Below are 17,942 nucleotides of genomic sequence, written 5' to 3'. Positions count from 1 at the left end.
CCCCCCCCCCCCCCCCCCCCCAGTTTGATCTACCTAATTATTGTCCACACGATTTATATCTCCTTTAAAGAGTGTGTCATGTAAACAGGTCGTAAAATCAGTGTGAAACAAAGACTTTTAGGGTTACAACTTACAAGGACAGGTCTTCTTAGTCATGCCCGTAAGTCCGCTGCCTTTTTCCTTACGGTTACTCACTATCACATCCCTCTTGTGTAGTATTAGAGATTTTTCCATGGAGAATCTAACCGCATCTTTCTCTTGTGTGAATAAGAAAATTCAACAGGTCTCTATGATTGTCCCACACGTTATTTCTCTGGTTCTTCTGTATAATTCAGTCCCTCAAAAATTTTATGAGTTGTTAATTTGGTTCCTAAGCTTTAACAGTTTCCAGAAAGGCTTTACTTTTCTACTTTTACATGCCGACTTTGGTCAAGAAATATGATCAATTGTCTTATCGTCCATTATAGGTTCTGACTAATAATGATTCGTCAATATTAGTAAAATTTAGAAGTGGGTCCGAAGAACTTCACTATTACTTGGACTACTGGTCTTCTTTCCCTTGCTATAAATTTGGTTCTTTTTCAGCTGCAAAACAATCATACATACACATCCATTTCAAAATTTGATAAACCACCATTTTCGTTAAACAAAAGCCTTTTCATTCACATTGCATGGGGCCTTGTCCACACCCGAGTTCAGCTCCACCATCATCATCTTTTTCCATGCACACGTTTATCCTTCTCTGCTGCTTTGGCTTGTTTCACACCTCTGTGGTTGGCGAGAGTAGTGAGACAGACCGGTTGGCATTGCTCGACTTCAAAGGCAAGATTAGTAAAGATCCTCTCAGGGTCATGAGCTCTTGGAATGATAGCATCCACTTTTGCCAATGGAAAGGTGTTTCCTGTGGTCGCCGACATCAAAGGGTCACTATGTTGGACCTGCAATCTCAGAAACTGGTAGGCTCTATATCCCCAAATATTGGAAATTTAAGTTTTTTGTGGAAGTTAAACCTTGAAAACAATAGCTTTTATAATGAAATTCCTCAAGAAATTGGCCGTTTGCGTAGACTACGAGTCTTGGAATTGAACAATAACACAATAAATGGAACAATTCCTAGCAATTTATCCAGTTGTGCCAACCTCATATTGTTTCATGCAGCTGTTAATAATCTGGTTGGAGAAATCCCCACAAAACTTGGCACCTTGTCAAAGCTCCAAATCTTAGCCATTCATAAAAATAGTTTGACAGGAATTATCCCATCTTCTTTTGGAAACTTATCATCTCTAAAAGGCTTATCTGTAGCTTATAATAACTTGGGTGGGAGTATCCCTGATTCTTTTGGCCAATTGACCAAACTTAAAGTCTTTGCTGTGGCATCAAATAGGTTGTCTGGTACAATTCCTCCGTCATTCTTCAATATCTCTTCAATAACAAAGATTGATGTAGGAGTTAACCAAATCCAAGGGCATCTTCCACCGAACATAGGTATTACTCTACCAAATTTAGAAATATTTTCCATCAGCAACAACCAGTTTATTGGATCTATCCCTATTTCAATTTCTAGTGCCTCGAATTTACATATACTAAATTTGGCCGGGAATAAACTAACTGGAAAAGTTCCTTCTTTAGAGAAGCTAAATAGTGTGAGGTTGTTTTCCATTACTGAAAACCAGCTTGGAAATGGAGGAGCAAATGACTTGAGTTTTCTCTGTTCTTTGTCAAATGCTACCAACCTAAGAGATTTGGAGATTAATACCAACAACTTTGGGGGGGAATTGCCTAAATGTATTGGCAACATCTCAACTACTCTTACCTTTTTCTATTTGAATAATAATAAAATATCTGGAAATATTCCGAGTGTGATAGGGAATTTGATCAACCTGGAAGATATAGAAATGTGGAACAATAAATTTTCAGGTAATATCCCCTCTATACTTGGAAACCTTCAGAAATTACAATTTTTGGATTTATCTCAAAACAATTTCATTGGGAACATTCCATCCTCTCTTGGAAATTTAACAAATTTGTTGGAGTTGTATTTAGGAGACAATAATCTTCAAGGAAGCATCCCTTCAAGTCTAAGTCAGTGCCAAAATTTGATAACTTTTCATCTTCCCCATAACAATCTTAGCGGTATCATATCCTCGCAAGTTATTGGTCTCTCATTTTCACCAAATAGCCTTGACTTGTCCGGCAACCAATTCACCGGTGTCCTTCCCATGGAAATAGGAAATTTGAAAAATTTAGAACATTTGGATATTTCTAAAAATATGTTGTTTGGTAAAATACCGGTAAGTCTTGCAAGTTGTGTAAAGCTAGAATTTCTATCCATGAGAAGAAACTTTTTCCAAGGAGTTGTTCCTTCATCTTGGGAATCAATAAGAGGTCTTGAACATTTAGACCTTTCTAACAATAATTTTTCTGGCATGATTCCAAAATTTTTGGGGAGTTTTGATTTCTTGAAATTATTGAATCTCTCGTACAACCATTTTGAGGGTGAGGTACCAACAAATGGAGTTTTCAAGAATGCAAGTGCAACTTCGATTAAGGGAAATGGTAAGCTTTGTGGGGGCATACCAAAGTTTCAACTTCCTGACTGCAACAACAAAAAATCCAAGAAGAAAAAATTGACTCCTATGTTGAAGTTGATTATCTTTATACTATTTGGGCTTCTTGGCATATCTTTGATTCTATCATCTCTATTTCTTTGTTCTTTGAGAAAGAAAAGGAAAGAAAACACCTCAAGTGACCCAATAAATTTTTTTTTGGATGTATCTTACCAAAGTCTCCTAAATGCCACTGATGGATTCTCTTCTGCTAATTTAGTTGGTGTGGGCAGTTTTGGGTCAGTGTATAAAGGAATTCTTAATCAGTATAGACATACAGTTGCTATCAAGGTGCTGAACCTTGCACGTCGTGGAGCTTCCAAAAGTTTCAAAGCAGAGTTTGAGTCTCTAAGAAACATCGGACACCAAAATCTTGTAAAGCTACTCACAGCATATTCAGGTATTGATGATCAAGGTCAAGATTTTAAGGCTTTGGTATATGAGTTCTTTGGAAATGGCAACCTAGATGAGTGGTTACATCCAACGCCAATAACAAATGAGTCTTTTGAGAATTCAAGGAAATTGAGTCTTATTCAAAGACTAAATATCGCCATTGATGTTGCTAGTGCATTGGATTATCTTCATCATCATTGCCAAACACCAATTGTTCACTGTGACCTCAAGCCTAGCAATGTTCTTCTTGATGATAAAATGATTGGACATGTAAGTGACTTTGGCTTGGCAAAATTCCTTCATTCTATCATCCAAGATTCTTCTGCTAATCAATCAAGCTCAATTGGGGTTAGAGGAACAATCGGTTATACTCCTCCAGGTAAATATATTTTGCATTTCTTAAATTAAAAAGTTTTTTCTTTTACTTTTCCCATATTTCCTACAACAGTTCTAACTTCTAAGTATAAAAATATTGTTTTAATAATGATGTATTGTATCTAGAAGATAGAATGTGTTCAAACATAATTTTCTAGTTTTATTCTTCTTATAGCTTCTTCTTTTATTTTTTTATTTTTATATTTTTTTACATGCCTTGGAAAAACATCCTTTAAAATTTGTAAGATTTTTTCTTTCCCTTCTTTTTGTGATATTAAAGTATGGCAATTACAATATATTTTATGTGCAATTGCAGAGTATGGTATGGGAAATGAGGTATCAATATATGGTGATGTTTATAGTTATGGCATATTATTGTTAGAGATGTTCACGGGAAAAAGGCCTACTAATAGCATCTTTCTCAATAGCTTAAATCTTCATGGCTTTGTTAAAGCAAATTTACCAGAACGAATAATTGACATTATAGATCCTATTCTTCCTTGGGAAAGACAAGAGGGAGAAATAAGAATGAACAACACTCCCAATCAGGATCAAAATGGAAGTCTCAAAATTCAAGAATGCTTAATTTTGATACTCGAAATTGGACTTGCTTGTTCCTCAGAAGTTCCAAGAGAAAGGATGGACATCACTGATGCTTTAGTTGAATTGCATTTAATTCGACAAAACCTTTTAGAACCTGTGTCCACGGATAATTAAAGACTTCAAGCTGCAGGTAATTTTAATTTTAATTTTTTTTACTTTTAAATCTTTGTTAATTTATCTTCCGGAGCATGTGATCTGAGGGGTGGGGAGAGGGAATCATATAGCATTTAGAAAGCCACAGGCCTTAGTGTTAATAATTTTTATTATGATTATAATTATTTTTAATTATTATTATTATTATTTAATTTTAACAAAACCGAAAAGATTGGAGCAACTTGAAATTTGATATGCTCATTCTGCTATACATAGCATTCGGAATCAGCCCAAATTTTTAAAAAAAATTTGCTGACATTGACATGTAAAGGCTACAAAGTTAACTAATTTGTTGTAGAAATTTTGAAGTTCGAATTTGTTGTAAAATTAATTTTTGTTTATAATTCTAAATATCTTCTAAAAAATGGATTGTCAATTCCATAAATATTGAATGAGATGGGATTTCATAATCCCACACAAATTAGCTTTCTTGCGTCATGAATTTTCTCAAAGGTAAAACAAAACGTGAAAGTTGATACTTAATTTACCAACTAATTTGTAGGTGATGAGATTCTCCCAAAAAAAAAATGTAGGTAATGAGTTAAAGAATATCTTTTAAATTCTTGTTACTGTAGAGAATACTTCACTCCACACATTGTTACGATTTGAATTTTGAAGCTAAGTATTCTAATACACTGAAATTTATCTTCCCTCACCACAGGTGCACTAGATTGAATGTTGAAGCTCATTATTCTAATAATTTGACATCATGTTCGGGTGTATTTGGCGTTTTTAGCACATTTGGAGGTAACTTGGGGAGATAAGTTTTTTTTTTTTTTTTTTTTTTTTTTTTTTTGTGTTAAAGAATATATTATTTATGGTTTGCTATGTGTAATGACCCAAGAGGCCCAATTATGTTGTAAATCCTAAATATGGCTAACCCTATTTCCTAGTTTTTATATATATCTTGCTTAGGATTCATTGTAAACAACTTTTGAGCATGCATTACATCAAACCGAACAATTTAATTTTTTCTATTCCTTTAGACTTTCCTTCCTTCTACTCCTCTTCATCAATTTTCTATTCTCTTAATTTTAATATTAATAGGTAATTTTCGTTTGACACTTTGTGGCTTGAGAGAAGCCCCAGCAAAATGGAAATTTATTAAGAATTTGTATTTGGTAATTTGATTTAAACCAAGATGTGGAGAAATTTGATGAACTTTGGATGTTTTCAAATGTGAGTTCGACACTTTTTTGGAAGTGGAACTCTTACAAAATGAAATTTAAGTCAAGGTGAGGATTTATTAGAGTTTGAATCAGTTTCCTATTTCGAATTTAATTTGGATTTTTTGGGTCTAGCAAGATTTTCTTTTCATTTCCAAAATAGTAAATCAAAAGTTCTTTTTGTCCACCAAAAAATAGGTATTAAATTTATAAATATACAATACTAAAAAAAAGTTTGATGGCTTTTGTCCAAGGCCATCCCGCGCAGGGGAGGACTTGATCTTGATCCCTATAATAGGTTTAAGAAAAAGGGAAGTGTGAACAAGTCTGAAAAGGAAAAGGAAAAAGAAAAAAAAGAAAAGACTACGTGACCAATTTTTAATTAGTGGACCCATTTTTAAATGCATCCTGCCGTACCCACTTACAATTCTTGGAAGCAGAGTCCATATAATGAATCAGAAATGGTTTTACTTTGTGGTCCTTTGTCCTCTCTGTGGGTCATTGACACAAAAGGGTCCTGTTTAAGGTAGATGATAACAAGTATCTACTTTTTTAATAGGGAGTAAGTGTTATTATTTGACCGGATTCAGTGCACATACACTGAATCTAACTAAGTCCGACACGAAAAGGTTTCCACAATTAATGAGCCAAGACTAGAAATTCTTACGACAATTGGGAGCTAGGATTGGTTGAGATGGACAGGTAAGAGTGCAGTTTGGGCACGGAAACCATGGCATCATGCATGAATGACGGAAATTACTCACTTTGTATGTGTGTTACTTACTTTAAATAAATAAATACACAGTCGCAATTTATGGCCTGTTTGGATGTTTAAAAAAGGAGGGGGAGTAGAGTAGAGTGAGGGAGAGTAATTCAATTACCTTGTTTGGAAGTTTTTTAAGGAAGGAGGGGGAGGGGTTTGGAGAGATTTGGAGGGGTTTCAATTACCTCTAACCCTTCATTTTTAATTCCCCCAAATTGGAGAGATTTGGAGGGAGAGGAGAGTAGTTAAATTATTGACCAAATGAATTCTCCAATTTACCCTTTCTAAATTAACAAAATTACAAACTGATTATATAAATAATTTTTGTTTGTCTCCTGAGAAAATTTAAGGTGAATGAAAAAAAAAAAAAAGAACCTCACTGTTTCACACATCCGATTCAAACCGCTCCACAATTAGACAACAATGAATTCACACTCCACAATCAAACATATTACAATGAAAATCTCACACACACGAATACAAAAACATGTTAGCAGCTCAGATCTGAACCCAAAGACAGCAAATCTGGGTTCGTCAAGTGAGAGAGAGTGAAGGGAAAAATGGGTAGACAGCAAATCTGGGTCGAAGATGACGGCGCGCTGGCCGCCGTTGACGGTGTAGAGAGATGAGCTAAGAGCGGTGGCGGCGGCGTCGAGTCCCAAAGCGCCTTCAGAGGAAGCAAAATTCGATTTCCGGAGGAAAGGGCAAGGATCTCCGATATAGACCAGGCAATGGCGTCGCCATTTCTTTCTCTGGACTTTGGTCAATCAGATTCTCCGTTGCATGAGTATGACGCTTTTGTTTTTTAATATATAAAACTAAAAAGTTAAAGAACTAGTTTTTGTTTTTGGTGTAAAAATTTAATTAATAAACGTGGAGGTGGGACTTTCCAAACTAGTTGTGAAATTTCTAATCTGTGCTTATGATTGGGATTTTGAAGAAAAGACCTATCAATTTTTTTTTTTTTTTTTTTTTCAGATTTTTTTATAATTATTATGCTAATTTTGGCACTCACAAGCCACATTAGAATTGTTTTTTCTGCATCCAAACATTTTATTTTCTTATTTTAATTATTATCAATTAAGGATGGTTTTTTTAGTATAATAAAAAAGCAGAAAAAAATTTAATTATAGACTAATATTGATTATTTAATTCACATCAGGAAAAAAAAATTATAAAAAAATTATTGCATGTTATAGTCATAATTATTAAATCTAACAAATTAATCATAGACCAATATTGTAAGTCCATTTTCAAATAAGGGTAAATTTGTCTATTTAAATAATTTCTCCTCCTCTCCATCCTAATTTTTAAAACATCCAAACAATGGGAAGGGCTAATTACTCCATTCTCCCTTACTAATTTTAAAAAGATCCAAACAAGGTGGAGGTGAACTATTCCCCTCTACTCTCCTCCCCACTACTCTCCTCCCCTCTACTCCACTCTACTCTCCTCCCTCTCTAAACTTCCAAACAGGCCATTAAAGTTCAACTGATAAATAATTTTAGTCTCCTTTTAAAATGATCACTTTTAGTTTCATAAATAATGTGTTCAGACACGTAAAAGCTATCATTTTAAATTTGTTAGGTACAGAATCATTTAAAGTGTTTTAGGACTTTTTTGGTAAAGGAGTTTGAGTAATATTATTTGTTTTTTTTTAAAATACATATAGGTGAAAAAGTGTGTGAAAATGCGTATAATGTTGTTTAAAAACTGAAAATGAGTTATTTAACAACTCTACCAAACGAGACCTTATAAACTAAGAGATTGATCAATTGAGCTCACTAGAAGCCAAACATGATCACTTTAAATTTTAAGGACTAAAATTGCTCATAGCCTAATGTGCAGATACTGACAATATTTTTTTAGTTAAAAAATGATGATTGGTAAAACTCAGCTTCCAGGGATAGAATGAGTAGTTTTGAGTTTTACTTAAAGTTTAACATGTGTTTATTATTAGTGAAAATGTTATTTTTTTTTTATTTTAGAGAGTTTCAACTTATGACATCCGTTCCTGAAGATAATTCTTTATCATCAGACTAAGATACTAATTGGCTATTTATTGTTACTAAGTGTGTTACCAATATTGTTTAACAGAATATCCAAGCATGATAGCAAAGATGTAAAAGTTTGTCCATATTACCAAAAAAAAAATGTAAAAGTTTTTTGCAACTACAAACGTGTCCAGAATTTCCACCTAGAAAGAGCTTTTCCAGTAAATCTGTGTGTGAAACAAAGACTTGGGAGTAATAGAATAGGTCTTGTTGGTCATGCCATAAGTCCTGTAGCTTCTTAATTTGGTTCTTTCTACTTTCTAGGTCCCTCACTAAACTATCACACACTTTTGTAGCATTAGAGATGTTTGGAGAATCTTGACAATTCCTAATAATATGTGTAAGAAACAGAGAACAACAAGAAGAAAGAAATGCTTGAAAGCTTGGAGAGTGAAAACAGAGAGAAGTTTCTGAAAATTTTCTGTTATTACTCAATTGAATAAAACTGTACAAAAGATCTCATATATATACTAACTGAAGAAGAAAACTGACTTCCAACTTATGCGCAAAGCAGTTATGGCACGTGTATCATACACGTGTATACATAAATAACCAATGAATTCCTAAACTACAAGTAGCACAGCTCTATGTCGTTTATACACTTCACTTCACTGCTGCATTAGCTTCTTCTCACTTCACTGCACTACTGCACTACTTCACTGCACTAACCTTGCTCTTAATGTCTTTACATCCCCCCTCAAGGTTAGCACCAGAACCATGAATATTGATGATGCTCATTTTGACAAGTAAAGAAGCTAATTGTTGAGCATTAAGTGCCTTTGTAAGTAAATCTGCCAATTGAGTGTGAGTAGGAGTGTAAAACAACTTAATTACTCTATCTTGCACCTTATCTCTAACCAAGTGACAATCAATCTCAATATGATTAGTTCTTTCATAAAACACAGGATTCTCCCCTATTTATATAGCTGCTTGATTATCACAAAAAAGCAATGCTGGTTGTGGATGATAGACCTTAAGATCCTTCAACAATGCTAGTAGCCAAGTTATTTCACATACTGTCACTACCATAGCCCTATATTTTGTCTCTACAGAAGATCTAGAGACTAATGAGTTCTTTGAAAATGGACCTATATGAGTGGTTACATCCAACGCCAATAACTAATGAGTCTTTTGAGAACCATGGAAATTGAGTCTTATTCAAAGACTAAATATCGCTATTGATGCTGCTAGTGCATTGGATTATCTTCATTATCATTGCCAAACACCAATTGTTCACTGTTACCTCAAGCCTAGCAATGTTCTTCTTGATGATAAAATGATTGGACATGTAAGTGACTTTGGCTTGGCAAAATTCCTTCATGCTATCATCCAAGATTCTTCAACTAATGAATCAAGCTCAATTGGGGTTAGAGGAACAATCGGTTATACTCCTCTAGGTAAATATATTTTGCATTTCTTAAATTAAAAAGTTTTTCTTTTACTTTTCCCATATTTCCTACAACAGTTCTAACTTCTAAGTATAAAAATATTGTTTTAATAATGATTTATTGTATCTAGAAGATAGAATGTGTTAAAACATAATTTTCTAGTTTTATTCTTCTTCAAATATCCTTTAAAATTTGTAAGATTTTTTCTTTCCCTTCTTTTTGTGATATGAAAGTATGGCAATTACAATATATGTTATGTGTAATTGCAAAGTATGGTATGGGAAACGAGGTATCAATATATGGTGATGTTTATAGTTATGGCATATTATTGTTAGAGATGTTCACGGGAAAAAAGCTTACTGATAGCATCTTCCTCACAGCTTAAATCTTCGTGACTTTGTTAAAGCAAGTTTACTAGAATGAATAATTGACATTATAGATCCTAATCTTCCTTGGGAAAGACAAGAGGTAGAAATAAGAACAAATGACACTTGCAATTAGGATCAAAATGGAAGTCTCAAAATTCAAGAATGCTTGATTTTGATACTCGAAATTGGACTTGCTTGTTCCACAGAAATTCCAAGAGAAAGGATGGACATCACTGATGCTTTAGTTGAATTGCATTTGTACATTTTTAGACCCCTTAAAACACAAACTGTTTAACCTAGTTATTTAACCAAGTGATTACTTAGATAAATTATTCAGATCTAAGTTAACACATTCAAATCATATCATGTAAGTAATGCGGAAATATAAAACACACACGATATGATAATTCAGGAAAACCAAACAGGTAAAAAACCTGGGGAGGATTTAACCTAGCTATCCTCAAGGTAAAATAGATCCACTATGAAAGAATTGAAGTTTGTACAATAAGACTTAGACCACTAACATCCTATTACTACCTCAAGTAGAAAACTTACTACCACGACCATGTGACAACTCTGAGTCCATGGACTACTTCTTTCCTTAATCTACTGCAACCATAGGTACTCCCACTTGTGACTTTGAGACTCCACTCAAAGGTTTCAGATCTTCTTGAAATTCTTTATACAGCAACTGAAGCGATCACCAAGTTCTTAACATGAATCTTGATCTTGATAACCCTAAGTGTGTATGAAGGTAAACACCTCTAGATCTCATAAAAGATTCAACACACAGCACATCAAAGACTTCTAAAACATAGCTAGGGTTTTTCTTTTTATACTTGGAGTAAAACATAAAACCCTACACGTCAAACCGGGCTTGAGCTAAGTTGGAAAATTTTGTGGAAAATTAATCTACACGAGATTCGGTCGATTGAGCCTAATTTTCGATCGATCGAGCCTTGCAAATTTAACCAATAAATCCTACAATCACTCTATTTCAATTCTCTCAATTTTAATTTTATTAGGTGATTTTTGTTTGACACTTTGTGGCTTGAGAGAAGCCTCGGCAAAATTGAAATTTGTTAAGAATTTGTATTTGGTAGCTTGAGTTATACCAAGATGGGGAAGAAATTTGATGAACTTTGGTGGTTTTCAAATTTGAGTTCGACACTTTATGGATTAAGTGGAAGTCTTACGAAATGGAATTTAAGTCAAGGTGGGGATTTAATTATTAGAGTTTGAATCAATCTCCTATTTTGATTTAATTTGGATTTTCTGGGTCTGGCATGATTTGTTTTGTCATTTTCAAAAAAGTAAATAAAATTTTTTTTTGCCCATTAAAAAATAGGTATTGAGAGTTATAAATATACATGGTTTGATGACTTTCACCTAAATATCAAGTCCATCCCACGCGGAGGAGGACTTGATCTTGATCCCTAAAAGCATTCACATTGGTGGTGTTATAAATTTAGCAATATGGCTCCATAAAAAAAACTACTTTATTTATCTTACCTTCTTTCTTTACAAAACACCCAGTAATTTTATTTTAACTTTCAACACAATAAAATAATATATCTATTACAATAAAATAATATATCTATTACAATAAAAATAAATATTCATTACAAAGCAATATGAATATATGAATAAAATAATATATTTAATATGAGCAATGTGAACACGCAATTTAATAATACTCCACTTTTTTTTTTTTTTTTTACCTATGGGCTACAGTGCATAGCCCTTTTGGCTATGTACTGTAACTGCAAAGCCAAATTATTTGACTTTGGCTCCACCAATTTATAAATTTGTACTTAGTGGTGTGCTAAAAATAATAATATGGCTTTTTAGGCACCACCAATCCTAATTCTATAATAGGATTAAGAAAAAGAGAAGTGTGAACACGTCTGAAAAGGAAAAGGAAAAGAAAAAGAGAAAAGACTACGTGACCAATTTTTAATTAATGGACCCCATCTATAAATGCATCTCGCCATACTCACTTACAATTCTTGAAAGCAGAGTCCATATAATTGAATTAGAAATGGTTTTACTATTCTTTAGTGCAGCATTCACAAGGACTGGTCTTCAATCTTTGTGGTCCTTTGTCCTCTCTGTGGGTCATTGACACAAAAAGGTTTCCATAATTAATGAGTGATAGGGTTATTTTAGCCATAAATTATTACCCCAAAACATCGCGTGAAAAGATCGTCAATGCTGACATACCCGGTAGCTTCACGGAAACTCACGATAGAGTTAGGCCAATAACATCACACGGGACGACCCCACAAGGAGACTCGATAGGCGTCTCCATATGCCAACGGGAACAATAGGACAAAGCAGATGGCTGACAGATGTGAAGAGGCCGATGGGTCCAGTCTGGCTTAAATTAACCCCCACGGATATCTATGTAAGGAAATTCCTTGTATCTCACAATCAACCCTAACCAAAGGAATTCCTACAAGGAAAGGATTTTGCAAAATACGTGCATTAATGAGGATCTTCTCTATAGGGAAAGATCTTCTCCGCCAAGAAACAAAAGTCAGCTCTACACTACTATAAAAACCCCAAAACCCTCACAAATCAAGGTACGCATAACTCATCCCAGCTCTAGCACTCTAAAGTTGTGAAGCAAGTTCTCTAACTTAACTTTGGGAGGGTCTTTGGCCAGTACCATATCGGTACTCTCTTGAGGTCTTCTTTTTCTATGTTGTGCAGGTGTTGTCTTGAGTATGTGAGGACCGTGTGACTTACTAACGATTTTTGACATCATCAATGAGCAAAGACTAGAAATTCTTATGATGATTGGGAGCTAGGGTTGGGCATGGAAACAGGTATCCTTTTAAAATGATCATTTTTAGCCTCTTAAATAACGTGTTCAGACACATCATCACTCCATAGGAGCTAAAAGCTATCATTTTAAATTTGTTAGGTACTAAAATCGATCATTTGAAGTTTTTATAGACTAAGGGATCAATCAATCGAGCTTACTAAGAGCCAAATATGATCACTTCAAATTTTAAGGATTAAAATTGCTCATAAGCTAATGTGTAGAGACTGGCAAAATATTTTGTTTAAAAAATGAGGATTGGTAAAACTCATCCTACAGGGATAGAATGAGTAGTTTTGAGTTTTACCCTAAAGTTTAACATGTGTTTATTAACGGTGTAAATGTGATTTTTGTTGTTATTTATTGTTACTAAGTGTATTACTAACCTTGTTTAACAGAATATCCAAGCATGATAGCAAAGATGTAAAACTTTATCCATATTACCAAAACAAAAACAAAAAAAATGTAAAAGTTTTCTGCAACTACAAACGTGTCCAGAATTTCCACCTAGAAAGAGCTTTTCCAGTAAACCTGGGTGAAACAAAGACTTGGGAGTAGTAGGATAGGTCTTGTTGGTCATGCCATAAGTCCTGTAGCTTCTTAAATTGGTTCTTTCTACTTTCTAGGTCCCTCACTAAACTATCACACGCTTTTGTAGCATTAGAGATGTTTCCATGGAGAATCTTGACCATTCCTGATAATATGCTAACAACTAATTAACAAGTAACATCTTTTCTTTTTCTTTTTCTTTTTCTTTTTTGGTTGTGAAAGAAAATTCCACAGGTCTCTAATGCCCACATGTTTTTATTTTGGTTGTGATTGCAACTTCCACTGGTCTTTAATGCTCCACATTTTTTTTTTTTGGTTAAAAACAATTTAGACCCTCAACATTTTGATGAGTTGTTAGTTTGGTTCCTAAGGTTTTAATTTTATCAATCCAATCCTTCCGTTTAACCACTAGCCTCTGTTAATTAGTACATAAAATGATACTACTATTTTTGTATAATTTTTTTTAAACAACGGGTCTAATATATTTTAATAACAGTTGATATACATGTATTTTAGTATATGGACGTGATGATGTTCTGCGAGTCATCACATAACATAAGGAACAATTTTCTTTTTTTTTTTAAGAATCTCATACCATAAGTTAGAATGTCTAAATGAAGCACATATAGATAGTTTAAATAAGATCGTACCTTATTCAGTATGGAATCAATTTTACCATTTGGTAAAAATATTAAAATACCCACTATTTGAAAAGTGGTCCAATACATGGGAATGACCATATATAACTAGCTAATTTGTAAAATACTTGGAGAGTTGGAGGAAATGTTTATCTATTAATGCATATCAAAAGCATACAAACATTTGATGAACAAAAATAGTTTTGTACATAAACAATACTAATATCCACACACACAAAAAAAAAATAATAATAATAATAATAATAATAACACCCTACTAAAGTAGCCATTAGTAATTGATTAATATTAGCAAAGAAATAACAAAATAAGAGTTCATGGTAAACCACATCTTAGAGAAGGCCAAATATGTTCTATTCTAGCCTCAAAACCTTCAAAAGAAGCAATTCCGGAATTCAAGGCAGCTTCAAATGACTGGTACCTAATTGCATTTACTGCTAACAATGAAACCAGGATAATTCAGAGCAGCAGGAAGTTGAATCACTTTGATCTCAATTTCAGTATCAATCTTTTGTAAAGACAACTCCGCAATTCTTCTTTTTTTCCTTTAAGCTTTTACAGATTCTTCTTCAATTCTAGTTGTTGTGTCTGAAATTAAGCTTTCTGTCCCAGATAGTGTACCTGTGATGAAGCAAGATAATTATGTTTCTAAATTATTGAGCTGAGATAAATCATTTCAATGTATAAGAATTAGAAAGATATTCATCACTTGGTGTTGGGGGATTCACTACCATATCATTACTACTACTGTGTGACAAAAAATTTACCTATAAGTAGATGTTTTTCTTGGCGTATTCTAGTTCCAAGGAGCTTTTCTTTAATCGAATGCAGTTCATTTACAACGTCACTCATGTTCATCCTTTCTCTTGCAAACTCCCAAGAACAAGAAACTCCAATTCCAAATATCAAAATAAAGCATTCTTGAATTTTGGGACTTCTAATTTGATTTTGATTGTGAGAATATATCATTCATCCATGTCATCTCATCTTCTCTTTCCCAAAGAAGATTAGGATCTAAACTGTCAATCACTTGGTCAAGCAAAGCTGTTTTAACAAAATCATGAAGGTTCAAGCCATCTTTGAACATGTCATCAGTGGGCTGTTTTCCTGTAAACATCTCTAACAATAGTATGCCATAACTATAGACATCGCCAAGGATAGACATCTCATTTCCCATGCCATACTCTGTAATTGCACATAATATTTATTGTAATATGGTTATTTCTAATTTTTTACAAATAAAAAGGGAAATATAATTAATCTTACAAACTTTAAGATGATCTTTTGGTGGCATGCAATAGGAAAATAATTATTATGAGAAGTGGAAAAATTGTTTAGGATGCGCTCTACTTTGTACAATATTTGAACCGTTCATGCTTGAGACTACATTAAGAAATATTAAGAAACAATGAAAATATTCACCTGGCGGAGCATAACCCATTGTTCCTCTGAATACGATGGAGCTTGATTGATTAGTGAAACAATCATGGGTGTCCTCAAAAAGGAACCTTGCCAAACCAAAGTCACTAACATGTCCAATCATTTCATCATCAAGAAGAACATTGCTAGGTTTGAGGTCACAATGAATGATTGGTGTATGACAATGATGACATAGATAATCCAATGCATTAGCAACATCAATGACAATATTTAGTCTTTGAAGAAGATTCAAATTCTTTGGTTTCTCGGGAACATTATTTGTTCTTGTAGCTGGATGCAACCACTCATCAAGGCTTCCATTAGACATGAACTCATATACTAAAGCTTTAAATTCATGACCTTGATCAAGAATTCCTCTATACATAGATCCAAAGCCACCCACACCAATTAAATTGGTGGAGGAGAACCCATCAGTAGCTTTTAAGAGAGTTTGATAAGATACATTCAAGAGAAACTTTCCTGAATTACTTAAAGTGCTTTCTTTTTGTTTTTTACTTAAAGAACAAATAACTAGCAAGGACAGCATCAAAATTACCCCAAAAACCCCAGAAAGTATACAGACTATTAACTTTAAGGTAAAGGTCAACTTCCACTGGTTCAATTTTTTGTATTTGCATTTAGGAAGCTGAAACTCAGATATTCCTCCACAAAGCTGAACATTTCCCTCAAGGAAAGTTGCACTTGTATTATTGAAATCTTTGTTTGTTGGCACATCTCCCTCAAAATGATTGTAAGATAGATTTAGAAATTGCAAGTAAACAAAAACCTCCAAAAATTTAGGAACTTCGCCAGTCAAATTATTGTTTGACAGATCTAGATATTGAAGACCTCTTAATGATTCAAAAGATGGAGGAATGATCCCTTGGAAGTGGTTTCTTCCCATGTATAGATATTCCTGTTGGAAAATAATAGTGAATAAACAAGTTTGATACAACAAACAATGTCCCAAATAATTAGCAAGAATGTAAATAAGCAATAATAATATAAATTTAAGTAAAGTAAGGAACAATCTCACAGTGCTATAGAATCACGCAAAGAGCGTTGTTCTTAAAGGTTGATTCGTGCCACCCAAAGTAAAACTTGGTGCGATTGGTTCTCTTGGCCAAACAACCCCCCAGGATTAGACTATAGCGTCGACCTTTGTGATGTACGCACTTCCACTCACAAAAGGTTTAAGAACAACCCTCTATTGCCTTTCCTTAGAACAAATATTCTTGTAGAAAAAATATGTGGGAGAGGAAGATAGTAGACTTGTGTATATATAAAAAATATAGAGTAGTAAAAAGACCCTTTAGAAAGTGTGTTATGATGAGTATTATATAGGCTACTTATGAAGATAATATTCTATAGTTATTGGTTACTAATAACCCTTAAAAGCCCAACGGCTATATTATCAATTATTGCCCAACGGTTGTTTTTCTCATAATTGCCCAACGGCTATTTTACTCATAAATTTCCAACGGCTAGAAAATAAATAAGAATAAAAGTGTTTGGAACACACACCACACCAACAATTCCAACTTTATGCAGCTTCCCAAACTAACTAGAATTTCGCCAAACATGTTTTTTGAAATATCCAAAATATCTAGATTCTCAAAATTGCCTACTTCCACGGGAAGAACACCAATAAACTGGTTGACAGAAAGAAATAAAAAAATTGGTGAGAGACCAATGACTTTTATGGATATCGAACCACTAAGATTGTTATTAGCAAGATTCAGATTAAACAAATTTCGGCACTTGCTTAGACATAGAGGGATGTTGCCTTGAAGATTATTCTCATATAAATACAAGTTTGTCAAGACGGTTAAATTTCAAATAGAGGATGGAACGTTCCCATAGAAATTATTTGTATTTAATGCCAAAATTTGTAACTTCTAAAGATTTCCAATTTCATAGGGAATATTACCTGATAATTTGTTCTGCCACATATCAAGCCTCAACAAGTTGATCAAATTTCCTACTTCAGCAGGAATCTTTCCAGATATTTTATTATTATCTAGAGCCAATTGGGTAAGATTACTTGAGAAATTGCCAATACACTTTGGTAACTCTCCCCCAAAGTTATTGGTACTTATTTGCAATGTAATCAGATAGGTGGCATTTGTCAAAGAACATAGAAAACCCAAGTCCTTTGCCCCTCCATTTCCAAGAAGGTCGCCGGAAATGCGAAAACGTGTCATTTTATTTAGCTCCTCCAAAGAAGAAATTTTTCCATTTAGTTTATTTATGTTCAATTGAAGTGTATCAAGATTTGTGGCATTGGAAATTGAACTTGGTATACTACCAATAAATTGGTTTCCACTAATGGAAAAAAATTCAATATTTGGTAAAGTGATACCTATGTCTAATGGAAGATGCCCTTGGATTTGGTTGTTTCCTACATCAAATTGTATTATTGAGGAAAGATTGAAGATTGAAGGAGGAATTGTACCAGACAACCTATTTGAACTCACTCCAAAAATTCTAAGTTTGGTCAAATGGACAAAAGATTCAGGAATACTCCCACCCAAGTTATTAAAAGGTGCAGAAATCACTTCTAAAGATGATAAGTTTCCAAAAGAATTTGGGAAACTTCCTGTCAGATTATTATTGTGAATA

At 33.6% G+C, this 17,942-nt stretch overlaps 2 protein-coding genes across 2 annotated transcripts; one reads left to right on the top strand and one right to left on the bottom strand.

Annotated features, from left to right (window-relative positions):
• The first annotated feature begins 366 nt into the window (after window positions 1–366).
• On the top strand, window positions 367–5,107 carry LOC126723519 (probable LRR receptor-like serine/threonine-protein kinase At3g47570). Its single transcript, XM_050427041.1, has 3 exons — window positions 367–3,378; window positions 3,691–4,107; window positions 4,792–5,107. Exons 1-2 carry the CDS (start codon window positions 672–674, stop codon window positions 4,089–4,091), a joined length of 3,108 nt encoding a protein of 1,035 aa, XP_050282998.1. The 5' UTR covers window positions 367–671; the 3' UTR covers window positions 4,092–4,107; window positions 4,792–5,107.
• A 9,731-nt stretch (window positions 5,108–14,838) lies between these two features.
• Window positions 14,839–16,224, bottom strand: LOC126722491 (putative receptor-like protein kinase At3g47110). Its single transcript, XM_050425649.1, has 2 exons — window positions 15,324–16,224; window positions 14,839–15,086 (listed from the first exon to the last, which is right to left on the bottom strand). Exons 1-2 carry the CDS (start codon window positions 16,222–16,224, stop codon window positions 14,839–14,841), a joined length of 1,149 nt encoding a protein of 382 aa, XP_050281606.1.
• Between the last annotated feature and the right edge of the window lie 1,718 nt (window positions 16,225–17,942).

Source organism: Quercus robur, chromosome 4, assembly GCF_932294415.1.
Source record: "Quercus robur chromosome 4, dhQueRobu3.1, whole genome shotgun sequence".
NCBI lineage: Eukaryota > Viridiplantae > Streptophyta > Magnoliopsida > Fagales > Fagaceae > Quercus > Quercus robur.
The sequence above is the reverse complement of the archived record's forward strand: the minus strand, read 5'-3'. Positions and strand labels throughout refer to the sequence as shown.